The sequence below is a fragment of the Myotis lucifugus genome, unplaced genomic scaffold (assembly GCF_000147115.1).
Source record: "Myotis lucifugus unplaced genomic scaffold, Myoluc2.0 scaffold_169, whole genome shotgun sequence".
NCBI lineage: Eukaryota > Metazoa > Chordata > Mammalia > Chiroptera > Vespertilionidae > Myotis > Myotis lucifugus.
In genome coordinates this window covers 987,567-1,005,757 of record NW_005871217.1, presented here as the reverse complement: position 1 = coordinate 1,005,757, position 18,191 = coordinate 987,567, and the positions used below count along the sequence as shown (strand labels likewise).

Below are 18,191 nucleotides of genomic sequence, written 5' to 3'. Positions count from 1 at the left end.
TTTTTCAAGATTTTCTTGGATTTCCTTGTATTCTTTTAGAATCAGCTTTTCAATTTTTGACAAAAAATATATTTGAGATTTTGATTGGGTTTCCATTGAATTTGGAATAATCTGGCGGGGGATATGAAGATGCTGATATTGAATCTTTGGACCAAGAAAAAGTGTTTTTCATGTACTGCAGTAAAAATTTACAGCTTTCTTTATATGTGTTGCATACTTCTTCTTGAGTTTATTCCCAGATGAATATTTTATAGCTTTGCGGCTCTTATGAACAGGATAGTTAAAAAAAAATTTAAAAAAAATCAACTGACTTGCCTTCCTTCCAGGGTACCCAGCCCTTCCTGCCCCACTTGTGGGGTTGCCTACCCCCCTGCTCAAGCCCTCAAGTTAGGATAGTTGTCTTTTAAATTCCATTTTGTAATTGATTATTGCTGATGTCTAGCAAAGCTGTTGATTTGTTTGTTGATTTTGTCTTTGGTTTTTCTGCTGAGCTCTGCTGTTTAGTTCTTATTATAGCTTTGTAGTTATTTTGCTTGGATTTTCTAGATAGATAATCATGTAGTCTGCAAGTTTTGAGTTTTGTCTCCTACTTTCCAATATTTGTAGGTCTTGTTTTATTTCCTTAAGTGGTAGCAGTGATAATAGGAATTCCTGCCTTATTCCTGACTTTAATTATTGTTTATGTGAAAGATGTTTAAGCTCACTCATAAGATAAATGCTAATTGAAACCATACAGAGATTCCTTTATTAAACCTATCAGAGCGTTAAAAATCAAAACATTTGATAACACCTTTTTTATTGTGAAGGATGTGGGGTAAAAGATACTCTCACACATTGCAGGTGGGAGTTTAAATTGGTACAATGCCTGTGGAAGGCAGTTTGGCAGCATTATATAAAGATACACTTGGATTATGTGTACTCTTCTGGATATATTAGTATGTTTCAATACAAGTTAAATATACAAATTTATTTTGATCCAGCAATCCTATTTCAGGGTATTTACATATATGTGTACACACATAGGCAAAATGAAATATGCAATGTTATCTAGCATAGCAAATAACTGAATACTATATAAGTAGTAAAAATAAGAATGAGGAACATTTATGTATGGACAGGGAAAAACGTATCCTAAAATATTGTGACTATTAGGGGCCCAGTGCACAAATTTGTGCATCTTGAAAGGAACTGTGGGCCGCGAGGCTGCAGTAGGCACAGGGGCAGGTCTCCGCCCATCCTCCACACCCCTACCCGGCCCTTCCCTCCGGTCCCCCCCATCCCCTGTCTGCTGGCAGCCCCACTACCACCGCCGCTCCCAGGCGCTGACGGTGCCGGTCCCACTCGCACCCACTGATGGCGTGGAGCAATTGAGGCCGGCACCAGCAGCAGGTGTGAGAAGGGCTGGCGCCGTCAGTGGGTGCAAGCAGCAGCTGCTGCCCTGATTGCCCCTCAGGAGCAGGGGGAGGTGGAGAAGCCCTTAGGGACAGGCACTGGGCAGCAGGTGTGAACGGTGGCTCTGGCTGCAAGTGTGAGTGGTGGTGCCAGCGCTGGCAGCGGCTGTGAGCAGCGGCTGCAAGCGCTGGGCGGGACCATGGTGCATGGGAGCAAAGAATTTTCAGTAACCACCAGAGGCTCGCCCGGATGACAGCAACTGGCGCCCTGCCTTGGTCTGGCATCCTGCTCACCTGCTCTACCTTCCCGCAGCAGCCGATGCCCACCATGTTCCACACATGCCCCTTGGTGGTCAGCGCACCTCATAGCGATCGGTTGTTCAGTTGTTCCACCATTCAGTCTATTTGCATATTAGCCTTTTATTATATAGGATAGCCTGGGTAACACAGTTGATTAGAGCATCGTCCCCATACACCAAGGTTGCATGTTCCATCCCTGGTCAGGGCACACACAAAAATCAACCAATGAAGTTATAAATAAGTAGACTAACAACTCTTTTTCTCTCCCTTTCTCTCTTTCAAATAAATCAATAAAAATATTGTAACTATAAAAAAATTTAGTACATACTATGCTACTTTTTGTGTAGAAAGGGAGAGAGAACATGTATTTATATTCACTTACTTTTTCCTAAGGAAACTCTGGAGGGCTATAAGAATTGAATAAGTGGTTACATGTTGGAGTGGTGGGAATTAAATGGCAAACAGGGTTGGGAGTATCCATATATACCTCCCTCTTTGATTTTTGAATCTTATATTTATTTATTTATTTTATTTTTAAAAAAATATATTTTATTGATTTTTCACAGAGAGGAAGGGAGAGGGATAGAGAGTTAGAAACATCGATGAGAGAGAAACATCGATCAGCTGCCTCCTGCACACCTCCCACTGGGGATGTGCCCGCAACCAAGGCACATGCCCCTGACTGGAACCGAACCCGGGGCCCTTGAGTCTGCAGGCCGACGCTCCATCCACTGAGCCAAACCGGTCAGGGCGAGTCTTATATATATTTAAACTTTTTTCTTTTTTATTGATTTCAGAGAGAGGAAGGGAGAGAAAGAGAGTTAGAAACATCGATGAGAGAGAAACATCGATCAGCTGCCTCCTGCACACTCCCCACTGGGGATGTGCCCGCAACCCAGGTACATGCCCTTGACTGGAATCGAACCTGGGACCCTTGAGTCCGCAGGCCGATGCTCTATCCACTGAGCCAAACCGGTCAGGGCGAATCTTATATATATTTAAACTTTTTTCTTTTTTATTGATTTCAGAGAGAGGAAGGGAGAGAAAGAGAGGGAGAGAGGGAAAGAAAGAGGGAGGGAGAGGGAGAGAAAGAGAGAGAGAGAGACATCAGTGTGAAACATCGATCGTTTGCCTTCCACACGCACCCTGACTGGGGATAGAACTTGCAACCTGGGTATGTGCCCTGACTGGGAATTGAACCATGACCTCTTGTTCATAGGTGAATGCTAAATCATTGAGCCACGCTAGCTGGGCTCAGGCCTGATTTTTGTAGACTATTTCAATGCACTGTGTTTCTGTATTGCTGAATGTAGAAGAGATACTATCGTGGTCACTGAAGTATACCCCAGTAGCAATGCAACTGCAAAGCTTTAAACGAATGCATCATATACTTTCTGGCCTTATTGAAAATAAATATAATCTCCTGAAAATAATTTACTATTTTGAGTATTGTTTAATAGTGCTTTAATATAGGGCTGCCACTAGGGATTATTAAGAGATAGAGAATAAAAACTTCCATTTATTGATTATTATAATATGCCAGGCACTATGCTAAATAGTTTATATGTATATTTCCATATCAGTCCTGTGAGATTTCATAAATGAAATCAAGGATGAATGAGGTTAAGTAATTTGCCTCAGATCTACTCTGAGAAGTGAGAGGCAGAACCAATATTTGATTCCAGGTTTCTCGCACCCCAAAACCTGTGTTCTGAAACTGTTTTATGTTCAAGAAAGCTACTGGATCCACAATGAAAAGGCCCCAGATATACTATGCTTAGTGAAGTTCTTGGCCTAGTTAAATTTTTTTCTTATTCATTGTTTACCCTAAGGCTCCCAGCTATTACATTTTATTGTTGTCAGTAGTTTCCCTTCAGAACAGCATTCTCAACCCAGGAGGCCAGGCTGAAGATAAGGAGAGTGGACAGAACGGGGGTGGGTAGAGAGTATGGTTTTAAAAAGACATATTTGATATTACGATGGCTTTGATTTTAGTCCAAATATTTTAGGATCTTAAACAGGGACATCATATTTTATTGAGATATAATTTACATACCATAAAATTCACCAATATAAATGTCAATGATTTTTTAGTAAATTTATGGCGTTGTATATTCTTGATTACAATCTAATTTTAGAACATTTCCATCACCCCAGAAGATCCCCTGTGCTGGTTTGCTGTCAGTGCTATTCCTGTGCCCCAGCCCACAGGCAACAACTAATCTATTTTCTGTCTCTGTAGATTGGCATATTCTAAACATTTCATATAAATGGAACTATACAGTGTATGGTCTTTTCCTCTGGCTTCTTTGTCTTAGCATAACGTTTTCAAGGTTCATCCTTGTAGCAGGTATTGATATCTCATTTCCTTTTATTGTGTGATTACTGTTCTATTGCATGGATATAGCACATTTCGTTTAGCCATCAATTGATAGACATTTGGATCATTTCCACTTTTTGGCTATTGTGAATAGAGCTGCTGTGAACACTTGTGTACAAGTTTTTGTGTGGACATGTGTTTTCATTTCACTTGGGTAGATGGTATCATATAGTAGTTCTATGTTGACTTGTTGAATAACTGCCAGATTATGTTCCAGAGCAGCTGCAACGTTTTACATTCCCACCAGCAATGCATGAGGGGTCCATTTTCTCTACATCTTTACCAACAACGTGTTGCTGTTCATTTTTTTGATTGTAGCCATCCTCATGGGTATGAAGTAGTATTTCATTTTAGTTTTTGATTTGCATTTACCTAATGAGTAATGATGTGGAACATTTTTTTCATGTTGATTGGCCATTCGTATATCTTCTTTAGAGAATGTCTATTCAGATCCTCAGCCCATTGGATTATTTATCTTTTCATTATTGACTTGTAAGAATTTTTTGTATGTTCTGAATATTTTGTATGTTCTGAATACTAGTCTCTTATCAGATAAATGATTTGCACATCTTTTCTCCAAGGCTTTTTGTGTATCGCTTTCTTGGTGGCAACTTTTATTTTTTTAATATGTCTTTATTGATTTCAGAGAGAACAAGAAAGAGGGAGAGAGAGAGAGAAACATCAAAGATGAAAGAGAATCATTGATTGGATGCCTTCTGCATGCCCCCTACTGGGGATTGAGCCTGCAACCCAGGCATGTCCCCTGACTGGGAATTGAACCCAGCAACCTCCTGGTGCATGGGACAAAGCTCAACCAACTAAGCCACACCAGCCAGGCTCTTGTCAGTTTTAACTTAACACGTTAAGCGCCTAGTCAGTCACCGGTGACTGACACTATACTTTCCATCTGGAAGACAAAACAGGCTGGGCGCTTAACGTGTTAATGTATTTTGGGGCTCTGTTGTTAGGTGTATATAATTTTATTGTTCTAATGAATTAATCTTTTCATACTTATAAAATATCCCTCTTTGTCTCTATAACATTTTTTTGTCTTTTTTTAATTATTAGTTAAGGTATTACAAATGTGTCCTCATCCCCCCCATTAACCCCCAACCTCCCCCCCCCCCCCTCACTCATGCTCCCATCCCCCTGTTGTCCATGTCCATTGGTTTGGCTTATATACGTGTATACAAGTCCTTCAGTTGATCTCACATATTTTTGTCTTAAAGTTGTTTTTTAAAAGGCTGAGGGAACATTCCTTTCCCCATCCTCTGATTTTCTGCTTCTTATCCTATAGTTTGGAAAACCAGGTGACCAAACATGTTAGAGCTATACTAGAGCAGGACTACTTGCCCCTCTATTTTTATGTTAGGGTTCTGAGTAAGATTTCACTTTTTAGAAAGAATTTCTGCAGTTACTTAAATTCTCTTATTTTACCTATTTTTGTCTTTTTACAAGTCCTTTTGGCTTATGGATCTCTGTTCGTGAGGCTTCTGGATAATTGACCTTTAGTTAAGTGAAGTGAATAATATTTTTAAGAATATCTCACCTAAAATGTTAACATTTGGGGAATTTGAGTGAAGGGTATATTGGATTCTTTGTATACTTTTTTTCCAAGTCCAAATTGTGTCAAAATAAGTTAAAGAAAAAAATCTTCACCTAAGTGAGGTGTTATTAGTTACCTTTTCTTACTTGCAGATAATACTAGTCTTATTCATTGACTTTTGAAATTGATTTGGCAGTGTAACCTCATAAAGCGGTTCATGAGTCCTTAGTTTGCAGTCATGCACCATTTAACAATAAGGATAGGTTCTGAGAAATGCATTGTTAGGTAATTTCATCTATGTGAACATCATAGAGTATACTTACACAAGCCTAAATGGTATAGCCTACTAGACACCGAGGCTATATGGTATATGTGGTCCGTTTTTGACCAAAATGTCATTGTGTGGTACATGACTGTAATTCTTATCTCTGGTATTGACATGGCTGTGTCTTAGTAGTGTCATCTGATAGGCAAATTTCTGGGAGTTATCATAGATTCTTTCCCCTTAAAACCATATTCACTCAGGCAATAAACCTTGAATTTGGAACTTCGTTTAATGTATCTTGAATCTATCCCTCTTGCCAATATTTTCATTCACACCTCAGCATCTCTTTCCTGGATTATTGCAGTAGGTTTCTAACTGGTCTTATTTTATATCTGCTCTCTGTCTTCATCTGCCTGCTTCTAAAGTATGCAGTAAACTATTCACGGTACCATTCATACACTTAATCCATGCTGTCTCATGACTTTGCTTGTGATCTTCCTTCTGCTTGGATCAGGTAATTTTCTTTCTTTGAGACTCAGGTCCAGCATCTCTTCCAGTAAACCTTCCTTAGAGTGTCTGACTTCATTCTTTTTGCATATAGATAACCAGTTGTCCCAACACCATTTATTGAAACGAGGGTTCCTTCCCCATTGAAATGTCTTGGCACCCTTATGGAAAATCGACCATAAATATGTGGGTTTATTTCCGGGTTCTCTGTTTTCATTCCATTTATTTTTACATCTATCCTTATGCCAGTACCACGCTATCTTAATACTATAGCTTTGTGGTAAGTTTTAAAATTCGGAAGGATGCCGAAACCGGTTTGGCTCAGTGGATAGAGCGTCGGCCTCCAGGTTCGATTCCGGTCAGGGGCATGTACCTGGGTTGCGGGCACCTCCCCAGTGGGAGATGTGCAGGAGGCAGCTGATCGATGTTTCTAACTCTCTCTCTCCCTTCCTCTCTGTAAAAAAATCAATAAAATATATTTTAAAAAATATAAAATAAAATTCGGATGAGTCCTCCAACTTTTTTTTTTTCTTCAAGATTGTTTTGCCTTTGGCTATTCTGGTCCCTCAAAGTTTTATGAGTTTTAGGATCAATTTGTTAATTTCTGCAAATAAACTACGTGGATGTTGATAGGATTTATGTTTAATATGTAGAGCAATTTGGGGTATTTCTCTCCATTTTGTCTTAGTTAAGGATTGTTATTCTCAGGTTTTCAAATTTGATATTTCTGCGTATTTTTTTGATTGTGACAAAAAGTGCCTTCTAAGGTACATAACATAATACTTAGACAGTACTTTTTGTGATGCATGTTTGTGGTGAGAAGAGAAGAATTTTTTTATTGGTAGTACAACCATTCATTTGAAAAACTTTTTCCTTACACGATCATATACTTTACAAAGTGGTCCCTGAAATATTTTGCTATACACCTGAAACTAATGCAAAATAATATTGAATGTAAACTATAATTTTAAAATAAAATTTTAAAAAATAACTTTTTCCTTATATGTTCCACATATTTCCACATGTTCTTAGTGGAAAACTGTAAAAAATACAGAAAAGCAGAAAGTCCATAATTATACCATTCAGAATTAATATCATATATGTATCTATGTGTGTATATATGAAGGCTTATTGTGTATATTTCATTTAACCCATATAATATATATATATGTCTTTTAATCTCATTAAAAGCTAGTGGATTTTTAAAAATATTGTATCCATCTCATTTTGAGATATTTAATTAAATTCCTATTAGGCTTATGTTTAGTTACAGTTTTTTCCAAATTTTAAGTGCTGTAATGAATGTCTTTATAATTAAACCTTTGCACAAATTGACTGTTTTCTAAGGCAAGTTCCTATAAGTAGAATTGCTGGTTTAAGAGGATACATATTTTAAAGTGTTTCTTAAAAGATTTAGTATAGTGTTTTAATATTTTCATACTGTATGTTAATATTTTAGTTTATGCTAAAATGTGAGGCAAGCTCATAAACAAGTATTTGTGTACCTCAAAAGTACAATTGGATGTTCATAGCAGCATTATTCATAGTATTCAAAAGGTGGAAACAACCCCAATCCATTGACCAGATGAATGGATAAACAAAATGTGGTATATACATACAATGTAATATTGTTCAACCTTAAAAAGGAATGCAATTCTGATAACATGTTACAACATCATTGAACCTTGCAAACATTTTGTTGAGTGAAATAAGCCAGACACAAAAGGGCAACTACTGTATGATTCTACTTAGATGTGGTACCTAGAATAAACAAATTCATAGAGACAGAAAGTAGGATAGGGATTACTAGGGACTGGGGAGATGGACAGAATTTCAGTTTGGGGTGATGAAGTGATCCAGGATGGAGAGTTCTGGAAATAGATCATGGTGGTGATTGCACAACATTGTGGCTATACTTAAAGCCACTGAAGTGTATGCTTAAAAATGGTTAAAATAGTAAATTTGATATTAAGTATATTTTACCACAATAAAAAAGACTACCATCAGATTCCAGAATTTTAGACAAAAAACAATTACTGAGAAACAATGTGCTTGTTTTAATTATTGTGTGTTACCTTTTACCTTGTAGCTAAGTGAACTCAGGTTTAGATACTTGTTTTAAATATGATGGATTGATAGATGGGACTGAGAAACTAGGTTCCTAACCAACATTCATTCAATATGAAGACTTACTGAGCTATATGCCAAGTAGCCTGCTAGGCACTGAGGGTTACAGTGGTAAACAAGATAAGACATAGTCCCTGGAGTCTGCTGGTTGCTAAGCTTGGACAGAAAAAAGAACAAACTTCTTATTAAGAAAAAATGGATTAAACAATCAGGTGACTTGTTTTCTCCTTAATGATTTCCTTTGTGAGGTAATTTTAAAATATCCTTTTTTCCCTTTCAGGTTACTATGGAAACATGACCACATAAAAAGGAAGTCCATTCTGATAATTCTGATACCTGAGATGTAACTGGACTGAAGGGTAGAACAGGGAAATTTTTAGTGCCAACCTTAATTACAATGGCTACTGATTCAGGGGAGCCAGCTAGCACAGAAGATTCTGAGAAACCTGATGGAGTTTCACTGGAAAACAGAGTTCATCAGATGGCAGCCACTTTGACAGTGGAAGCTAGACTGAAGGAAAATGACAGTACCATCTCTGCTGGGGGGGAAACTGTCGAAAGGAAGAGATTCTTCCGAAAGAGTGTTGATGACAAAGTTATCGATTCTTCCTCCAAAGATGAGAGAACGAAGGCTACAACAGAGATTCCAGGCGGAGAAAAGCTTCCTGCAAATGTGCTAAGAGGTGAAAAAGAAGTCAAATTCTCACAATGTTCAAAGGCAACTTCCGAATCCTCCAAAGATTGTCTCAAGGAGAAAAATGAAAAGGAAATGGAAGAAGAAGCGGAAATGAAGGCTGTAGCTACTTCTCCTAGTGGCAGGTTCCTGAAATTCGACATAGAGCTGGGAAGAGGAGCCTTTAAAACAGTGTATAAAGGGCTGGACACTGAAACATGGGTTGAGGTTGCTTGGTGTGAGTTGCAGGTCGGTATATAATCTTCCTGGTTTTAATAAATTCCAGTTTTAGTTGACTTGGTCTTCTGAGTGATCCAGGATTAAAATGCATCCTAGATTATAATAAAATTAAGCGCTTGTCTCCCCCTCTCCCAGAAATTATGCCCCTTTCCTAGATCCTCTTAAGATAGTGGTTCTCAACCTTCCTAATGCCGCGACCTTTTAATACAGTTCCTCATGTTGTGGTGACCCCCAACCATAAAATTATTTTCGTTGCTACTTCATAACTGTAATTTTGCTACTGTTAGGAATCATAATGTAAATATCTGATATGCAGGATGTATTTTCATTGTTACACATTGAACATAATTAAAGCATAGTGATTAATCACAAAAACAATATGTAATTCTATATGTGTTTTGCGATGGTCTTAGGTGACCCCTGTGAAAGGGTCGTTCGACCCCCAAAGGGGTCGCAACCCCCAGGTTGAGAACCACTGCTCTATGGTTTCGTTGGGAAAATGCTCTTAATTTATTAACGTTAGGAAATTTCTGAAACTCTTAACGTCTCATTTTTAAAACTTTCACTAAATTTGTGCCTTAAGACTTGATATAATAAGTGCTTAAGACGTGATATATTAGTCATATATCCTGTGATATCTCCCTTTTCTCTTAACAAATTTTTGGGGGTTCGTGTACTGTTTTTTAGAACAGGAAATGCTTTTCTTGATTCCTTGAGGATTTCTATTAGTATAAACTCACACATGCCTTTGTGTTTACCTTGAAGAGGATCTCTGGAAGAAATAATCAGCAGAATCTACTGAGGTTAGTCAAATGTAATGTGCTTAGAAAGGAGAAATGAAAGCAACAGGACTGTAGTTGCATCAACTGGATACTTGGTTCCATAATAAATGTTTATGTGAACTTCTAACTAATGAATGACTACATAGGGGGTCAAGTATCATACAAGGAGTTACTATAATAATAGTTTCAGACAGATGTAGGTTAAATATAAGGAAAAACCTTTGTGACCTCAGTCAGCTCAAGAGAAATGGTCAGTTTTCACAGGAGATGCTTAAAATTAACATAGAATAAAGCCAGTACTTCTAGGCAGGTGATTATTGTTCAAATTCCAGTAGTCTCTGTGCCTGTGGGTGTGTCTGATTTCACCCTTTCTGAATATGCTACAGGTTGCCATTTAGATAGGTTTGAAATTTAGTGCAATTCCCTGCATTTCTAGGAAGCTTCTTTGTTTAACACCAAGTTTCCAAACTTTGCTCTCTGTAAAAGTCAATGATTGCTTCATATGCAGATTCAGGAGTTTATTGTCAGAGATTCAAATTCAGCAAGTCTGGGTGGAGTGCAAGACAACAGTTTTGGTTCTAGGTTGCAGGTTCAATCCCTAGCCCTGGGGCCCTGGTTGGGGCAGCTGTGACAGTAAATGTGTACCACTTAGGTCTCTCCGTCCCTCCCTTCCACTCTTTAAAAAAGCAAAGGACTGGTTGAGGTGGCTGGGACAGTAGATATGTCTATCACATAGATGTATATCTATTTCTCTCTCTCTCTCTCTCTCTCTATTTCTCTCTCTCTCCCCTCTGCCTCCCTTTACCTCCCTCTCCCCCCCCCCCTTCCTTCCTTCCTTCCTCCCTCCCTCTCTTCCTCCCTCCCTCCACTCTCTGTAAAAAAAGCAATGGAAAAAATATCCTGGGTGAGGATTAACAAAAACAAAACAAACAAAAAAGTGTTTTGAATGTGGGAAATCCCTTGATGACTCTTTGGAATGCAAATAACTTAGCAGTAGAGCCATTATAGTAGTTCTTGAAAAGTGTATGCAGGTATGGGGTTTGCTTGATTTTCTTCTCACCCCCTTTTTAATCCTTTAAGAATTTTATAAGGTCTGTGTCACAGTAGAAATATTAGATAATGCAAGGAAACAAACATGAAAACTACCTGAGGCCCTTGCAGGTGTTGCTCAATTGGTTGAGCATCCTCCCATGCACCCAGAGTCTGGTCAGGGCATTCCCCTCCCGCCCCCCAAAAAACACCTTAAATTCTAGTACTTTGAGGACGCTTTAAACAATTTAGTATATCTTTCTGGACCCTTTTGCATAAATGTATATATGATTTTTTAAATTTTTTTCCCCAAAAAATGGAATCAAACTATCAGTTTTTACAAAACCTTTTTAAAAACTTATCACTAACATCTTTAAATTACCAGTAATTGTACATTTACGTCATTATTTTACTACATGCCCTTATAAGTTATTTAACTACTCCTCTATTATTGGACATTTAGATTTTTCTCCAACGTTTTACCATTATAATTATGTTGTGGTCATCCTTATATATCTATTGAATATTATGTACATTTTAATTTCACCTCTGCATCATGACATTGGTAACACTCATCTTTCAGTGATACTCTGTAAATGGGGGAAGTAATTTCCATTCCCTTGGTAGGCTATATAATAAAGATAGGTCAAGTTATTTTGCAAATTGTGCACTCTAACTATGATAAAGGATGTTTAGGTAAAAGTTGAAGAAAATATTCTAGCAGTAGGACCTGCCTCCTATCATTCGACTGGGGAAAGATTGAAAGATCCTATAAGGTCTTCCTAGCAAGGCTTGTTGGAATTGCATGTTCCCAGGCCTCATTCCAGACCAATGAATCAGAATCTGCTGCTTAGTAACATCTGCAAATGATGAACAGCAGAGTTTGAAAAGCACTAAAATAAGGGACCAGTTCCGAGAACTAGCTGAATCAGAGGAGGAAATCCCTGAATACACTTAACATGAGCTTTATATTTTATCATATGCTAGAGGCCCGGTGCACAACATTCATGCACTTGGAGGGGGGTTCCTCAGCCCGGACTGCGCCCACTCACAGTCTGGGACCCCTCGGGGGATGTCTGCCTGCCGGCTTAGGCCTGCTCCCTAAGCTGGCAGGCAGACATCCCCCGAGGGGTCCTTAGAGCTGCCACAGAGGCAGGAGAGGCTCCTACCACCGCCACTGCGTTCCCCAGCTGTGATCCCGGCTTCTGGCTGAGCGGCGCTCCCCCTGTGGGAGCGTACTGACCACCAGGGGGCAGCTCCTGCGTTGAGCATCTGCCCCCTTGTGGTCAGTGCGTGTCATAGCAACCGGTCGTTTTGCCATTCAGTCTGTTTGCATATTAGCCTTTTATTATATAGGATACTGACTCCTGGCACTCACTCCAGACTTTCCAAATCAAAATCTCCAGTAGATGGGACCTAGGAACTTATTTTTAAAAAATATATTTTTATTGATTTTTAGAGAGAGAGGAAGGGAGAGAGAGACAAACATTGATGAGAGAGAAACATGGATCACCTGCCTCCTGTACACCCTTACTGGGGATGAGCGCACAACCCAGGCATGTGCCCTGACTGGGAATTGAATCTTTGACCTCTCAAGTGCATGGGATGATTCTCAACCAACTGAGCCACATGGCCAGGGCCCAGGAACTTATTTTTAAAATGTTCTCCAGGTGCCCTAACTGGTTTGGCTCAGTGGATAGAGCATCGGCCTGCGACTGAAGGGTCCCAGGTTCGATTCTGGTCAAGGGCATGTACCTTGGTTGTGGGCACATACCCAGTAGGGGGCGTGCAGGAGGCAGCTGATCGATGTTTCTCTCTCATTGATGTTTCTAACTCTCTATCCCTCTCCCCTCCTCTCTGTAAAAAATCAATAAAATATTTTAAAAAATGTTCCCCAGGTGCAATAAAGATTTAAAAAATAAATAAAAAGTTCCCTAGGTAATTGGATACAAAGCCAGATTTGGGACTCTCTCATGTGCAGCAAATGTTATAAATGATATAAACTACATTTTAATTTATACAGAGAACAACAATTGCAACTTTCAATTATGAAAGGAATGTCAGAATGAGTGAACTTAGTTGATAGAATTTTTGGGTATCATTTCATTTTCTGCATATTTGGAACTAAGAAAAACTAACTTATTTAGAATATCAGAAGGATATGCATAATGATTTTAGAGAGAGGGAAAGGGGGAGAGAGAGAGAGAGAAAGAAACAGAGAAACATCAGTGTGGGTTGGTTGCCTTTCATATGTGCCCAGACCAGGGATTGAACCCACAACCTAGGTATGTGCCCTGACTGGGAATTGAACCCACAACCATTTGGTTCACAGGTCGATGCTCTCACACTGGCCTTTTAATTACTTTCCTGTGTGTACTATGCAGTTTGTATATGCAGTTTGTAATGGACGATTTCTCATATTTTTAAAAAATAAAGTGTTCTTTATTATGTAATTACACAATTTTATAGTTTAAATTATTCTAGATTCTTTCCAATCTTTGTTTATATGTGTATATAATGTAAAAAATTGGTATGTCCAGTAACAACGTGATATATATATATATATATATATATATATATTCTATTTACTAACATCATTTAAATTGTAAACTATATTGCATTCACACCACCTCTTGCTTACTCTTCTCCCCTGAAATTAGGCAATTCTGTTCTTTTTTAAAATTTTTATCTTTTACATGTTTAATTTGAAATGCATAGCTCAACAGAAAGTTTTTATACCTTTTCTCTTGATGGCATTTCCCCTCCATTGTGGACATTTGAGCCTTGTGTACAAATTCTTTAAAGCACCAATCACATCCATTTGTTTAGACAACATGGACTTTATGGCAGTGCAAAGAACCTGGAGAGAGATTTTACTGCTGATACTTGACTTTGAGAATGTTAAGAACAAACAAGCAAACAAACAACCCTTTGATGTAAGTCTGATTTAGGATTAGGCCATAAACATCTGCACTTCAATAGTTTGTCATATTTTAGGGTTTCCATTCTTTACTTTTTATGCATTAGTGGAGAAACTTTGACCTATTGTTCTTTGTAAAGAACTTGGTAAATTACTTGGTAATTCCTTGGTAAATTGGTAATTTACTGTGAGTGAGGGCTTTAAGACCTACTTCCTGTTTAGAATACTATTTATTTTAGTTCATGATGTTGAACGACCTGGTCAGATGTTACTGAAAAGCCTGTTTAATAACTCTCAGGAGGAGTCAATCACAGATGTTTTTAATAGTTTCTTTCCTCTTCCACTGACCACTTCAGAATCAGCAGCACTCTGCTTTTACACCTGGAAACGTAACCAGGTTTTGCTTTGCTATAACTTGGAAAAATATTTCCACTAGTACATTTGTCATTTGTTTTCTTGATGGAAGTGAGTTTTCATCTAATGGGGCTATTTTCCAAATGAAGGAACATAGCTATCTGAAAATCTTTGTTATTTATGCCTAAAATGTATTTGAATGTGCTTCACTTTGGGGTCACATGTGATTGTGTGCTTCTCAGGGTAATTAAACAGGCCTCCTTTAAGTAGCATCTAACAAATAGACATCAAAAAGTCTACCTGTAGTCTCTGAACTCAAGCAAAATGTCACTGAAAAAAATATTAAAATAAAAGACACAATCGACTTTAGCAGGATGACATGTTGAGTGAGCCTTCTCATACACTTTCATTATAGTAGCGGATATATTCAAAGCAATGCAATGGAAATAACAGTTTAAAAGTCCATACCTCTATACTGAAAGCTTGTATCAAAATTTTGGAGCCCTGACTGGGTGGGTTAGTTTGTTGGAGCATAGTCCTGTACACCAGAAGGTTTCGGGTTCAATTCCCTGTCAGGGCACATGCCTGGGTTGTGGGCTTGATCCCCAGTGTGGGGCGTGCAAGAGGCACCCACCCAATCAATAATTCTCTCTCATCATTGATGTTTCTCTCACTCTCTCCCTTCCTCTGTGAAATCAATAAAAATATATTTTTAAAAAGTGAAAATCAAAGGCAGATGCTTTCATAAAATGACAGGGTGAGAGCAGCAGGAGACCGACAGACTTGGTCTGTGAAATATTCATTTTCCCAGTTATGTCAAAGGGTTAGTTTTGAGCTATCTGCTTGATAGATAACAAATTGATACATGTATTAGGCTGAATAATTGCACCTGAAAGATGTCTGTGTCCTAATCCCTGGAACCTTTGAATATGTTACCTTACAATGCAAAAAGGAATTTGCAGAGGCAGTTAAATTAAAGATCTTGGTAGATTTTCCTGGATTATCTGGGTTGGTCCCGTGTAATAACAAGGGTCCTTATAAGAGAGTAGGAAGGGTGGCCATAGTCAGGAGGGAGATCTCATGATGGAAGGTGATGCATTTGTTGGGAAGTAGGCATGAGCCAAGGAATGTGGCGACCTCTAAAGCTGGAGAAGGCGAGGAAACAGATTCATTCTTCCTAAGGCATCCAGTAGGAATGCAGCCTTGCCAACAACTTGACTTTAGTGAGATTCATTTTAGACTTCTGATCTACACAACTGGAAGGTAATACATTTGTGTTGTTTTAAGCATCCGAATTTGTGGTAATTTATTACAACAGCCATAGGAAATGAATACAATACACACAGCTGCCATTCATTCATTTGTTCATTCATTCATCAAATAAATATTTAGTGTCTATAATGTACCAAGACTGTGCTAAGTGCTAGGGACATAATGGAGAAAACCAGACACAGACCCATTTTTATAAAGTATAAGTAGAGGGAGTTTATAATCGGTACGAAGAAGATTTGGAGATTGGAATTAGTGAAAATCAGATGAAAGGGCTGTTAAAATATAGGTTTGTTTGATGGAAATGGTAGGGTTGGGAGTAGCAGGCAACAGGATACCACTCCATTACTACTTGGTTTTCTCTTTTTAACTTTTTATTCTGAGATAATTTGCTACTAACAGAGGAGTTGCAAAGATAGTCTAGAAAGTTCCAGTATGCCCTTCATTCAGTTTTCCCTTACGTTAATATCTTAACCAGAGACTGAAGAAATTATTGTTAGTACAATGCTATTAACTAAAGTTAGGACTTACTTGGATTTCACCAGTTTTTCCACTGATGACCTTTTGCAATGCTATGATTCAATCCAGGATCCCACATTGCTTTTATTTTTAAATATATTTTTACTGATTTCGGAGAGGAAGGGAAAGGGAGAGAGAGATGGAAACATAAATGACAAGAGAGAATCATTGGTTGGCTGCCTCCTGCACACCCCATGCTAGGGATCGAGCCCGCAACCTGGGCATGTGCCCTGACTGGGAATAGAACCTCCTGGTTCATAACCATGCCAGCTGGACCCACATTGCATTTAGTTATGTCTCCTTAGTCTCTTCCAAGATGTAGTAGTTCTTTAGTCTTTCCTTGTGTTTCATGATCTTGAGCTTTTGAAGAGTATTGTTCAGTTATTTTGTAGAATGTCCCTTAATTTGGGTTTGTCTTATGGTTTCTCATGATTAGATAGATACAGGCTATGAATTTTGGCATGGATACCACAAGAGTGGTAATGCCATTCTCTGCATTATAGTAAGGGGTATATGATGTCGACTTGGGTTACTGGTGATGATAACCTTGATCACTTGGGTAGGGTAGCATATGATAGGTTTTTTATACTATTAAATACATATTTTTATATTAATATCTTGGGGGTAGATACTTTGAGACTATGCAGAGATCTGTTTCTCCTCAAACTTTCCTGCATTGTTTTGGCACTCATTGGTGTATTTTCCCTCTAGTGAGTATTACTGTGGTGTTATAATGCTGATTTTCTATTTTCCACATTCCTTTTACATTTATTAATTGGAATTACCTCTTAGTTTTATGTGGTCTCTTCCTAAATATGACTTGAATTTCTGAAAACCCCCCAAATTGGGGAATTTGTGGTTGAGGAATTTTATTATATCTTAAGTTATTAAGATACTTTCCTTTTCTCATATATAGCCAGACTCTATTATATGCTGATTTCTTGATTAATTCTTTGGCGTTACCATTTACAAATTGCCATTGCCCTTGTGCGTGTTTATTTCATTTTGCTGTAGTTCTGGGGTACTGCTCCGTCTCTCCATGGAAAGTGGCTTGGGAGTGAGGTATCTGCAGTCATTGCTGTGAATATTGTTTCTGAGGGGCAGAGTGATGACCTGGAAAGTGCTTGGGTTTCAGAATATGGCAGACCTGGTTCCAATGTTGCCTGTTCCTGTTAGGTACCCTGGGCAAGCTAAGCTACTTAACATTTTGAAGCCTTAGTTTTTCACTTAAAAATAATGAATATTTCTGATACACAAAAATAATAAAGAATAACACAATGGAGCTTGTGTACTTACTACTCGGCTTGAGAAACAAAATCTTGAAGGTTAGAGATAATCTTATAAAGCATGTGATACATATCTGAGTGTTCATTAAATGATAGTGATAAAATACTGAGCAATGTTCCAGGCTAGTCATTGATAGACTACTTTGTAAAGTGAGCAGTGTTTTTATGTTTTTGTTTTTAATATATTTTATTGATTTTTTTACAGAGAGGAAGGGAGAAGGAGAGGGATAGAGAATTAGAAACATCGATGAGAGAGAAACATCGATTTAGCTGCTTCCTGCACACTCCCTACTGGGGATGTGCCCGCAACCCAGGTACATGCCCTTGACCGGAATCGAACCTGGGACCCTTCAGTCTGCAGGCCAACGCTCTATCCACTGAGCCAAACTGGTCAGGGCAAGTGAGCAGTGTTTTGAAGCCTTCATAGTGTTCATCCTTACTTGAACAAATTCTTTTATAGTATAGTTTTTAAGATCTGTTGATTTCTTCCTCCTCGCGTTTGCAGAAACAGATCCATGTACCCTCTGACCTGGTTCTGTACTTCATTGTTGGTGTTTGCATTAAGAGACATAGCTGATAAGGCCAGAGTTTACCTTTTGGAAA

The 18,191-nt window shown here is 38.4% G+C and overlaps 1 protein-coding gene across 1 annotated transcript in view; it reads left to right on the top strand.

Annotated features, from left to right (window-relative positions):
• WNK3 (WNK lysine deficient protein kinase 3) overlaps positions 1-18,191 on the top strand; it is a 102,477-nt gene that overhangs the window by 14,051 nt on the left and 70,235 nt on the right. Inside the window, 1 exon segment of the mRNA XM_023760042.1 lies at positions 8,797-9,438. Within this exon segment, the coding sequence (XP_023615810.1) occupies positions 8,914-9,438 (525 nt within the window). The 5' untranslated portion in view covers positions 8,797-8,913.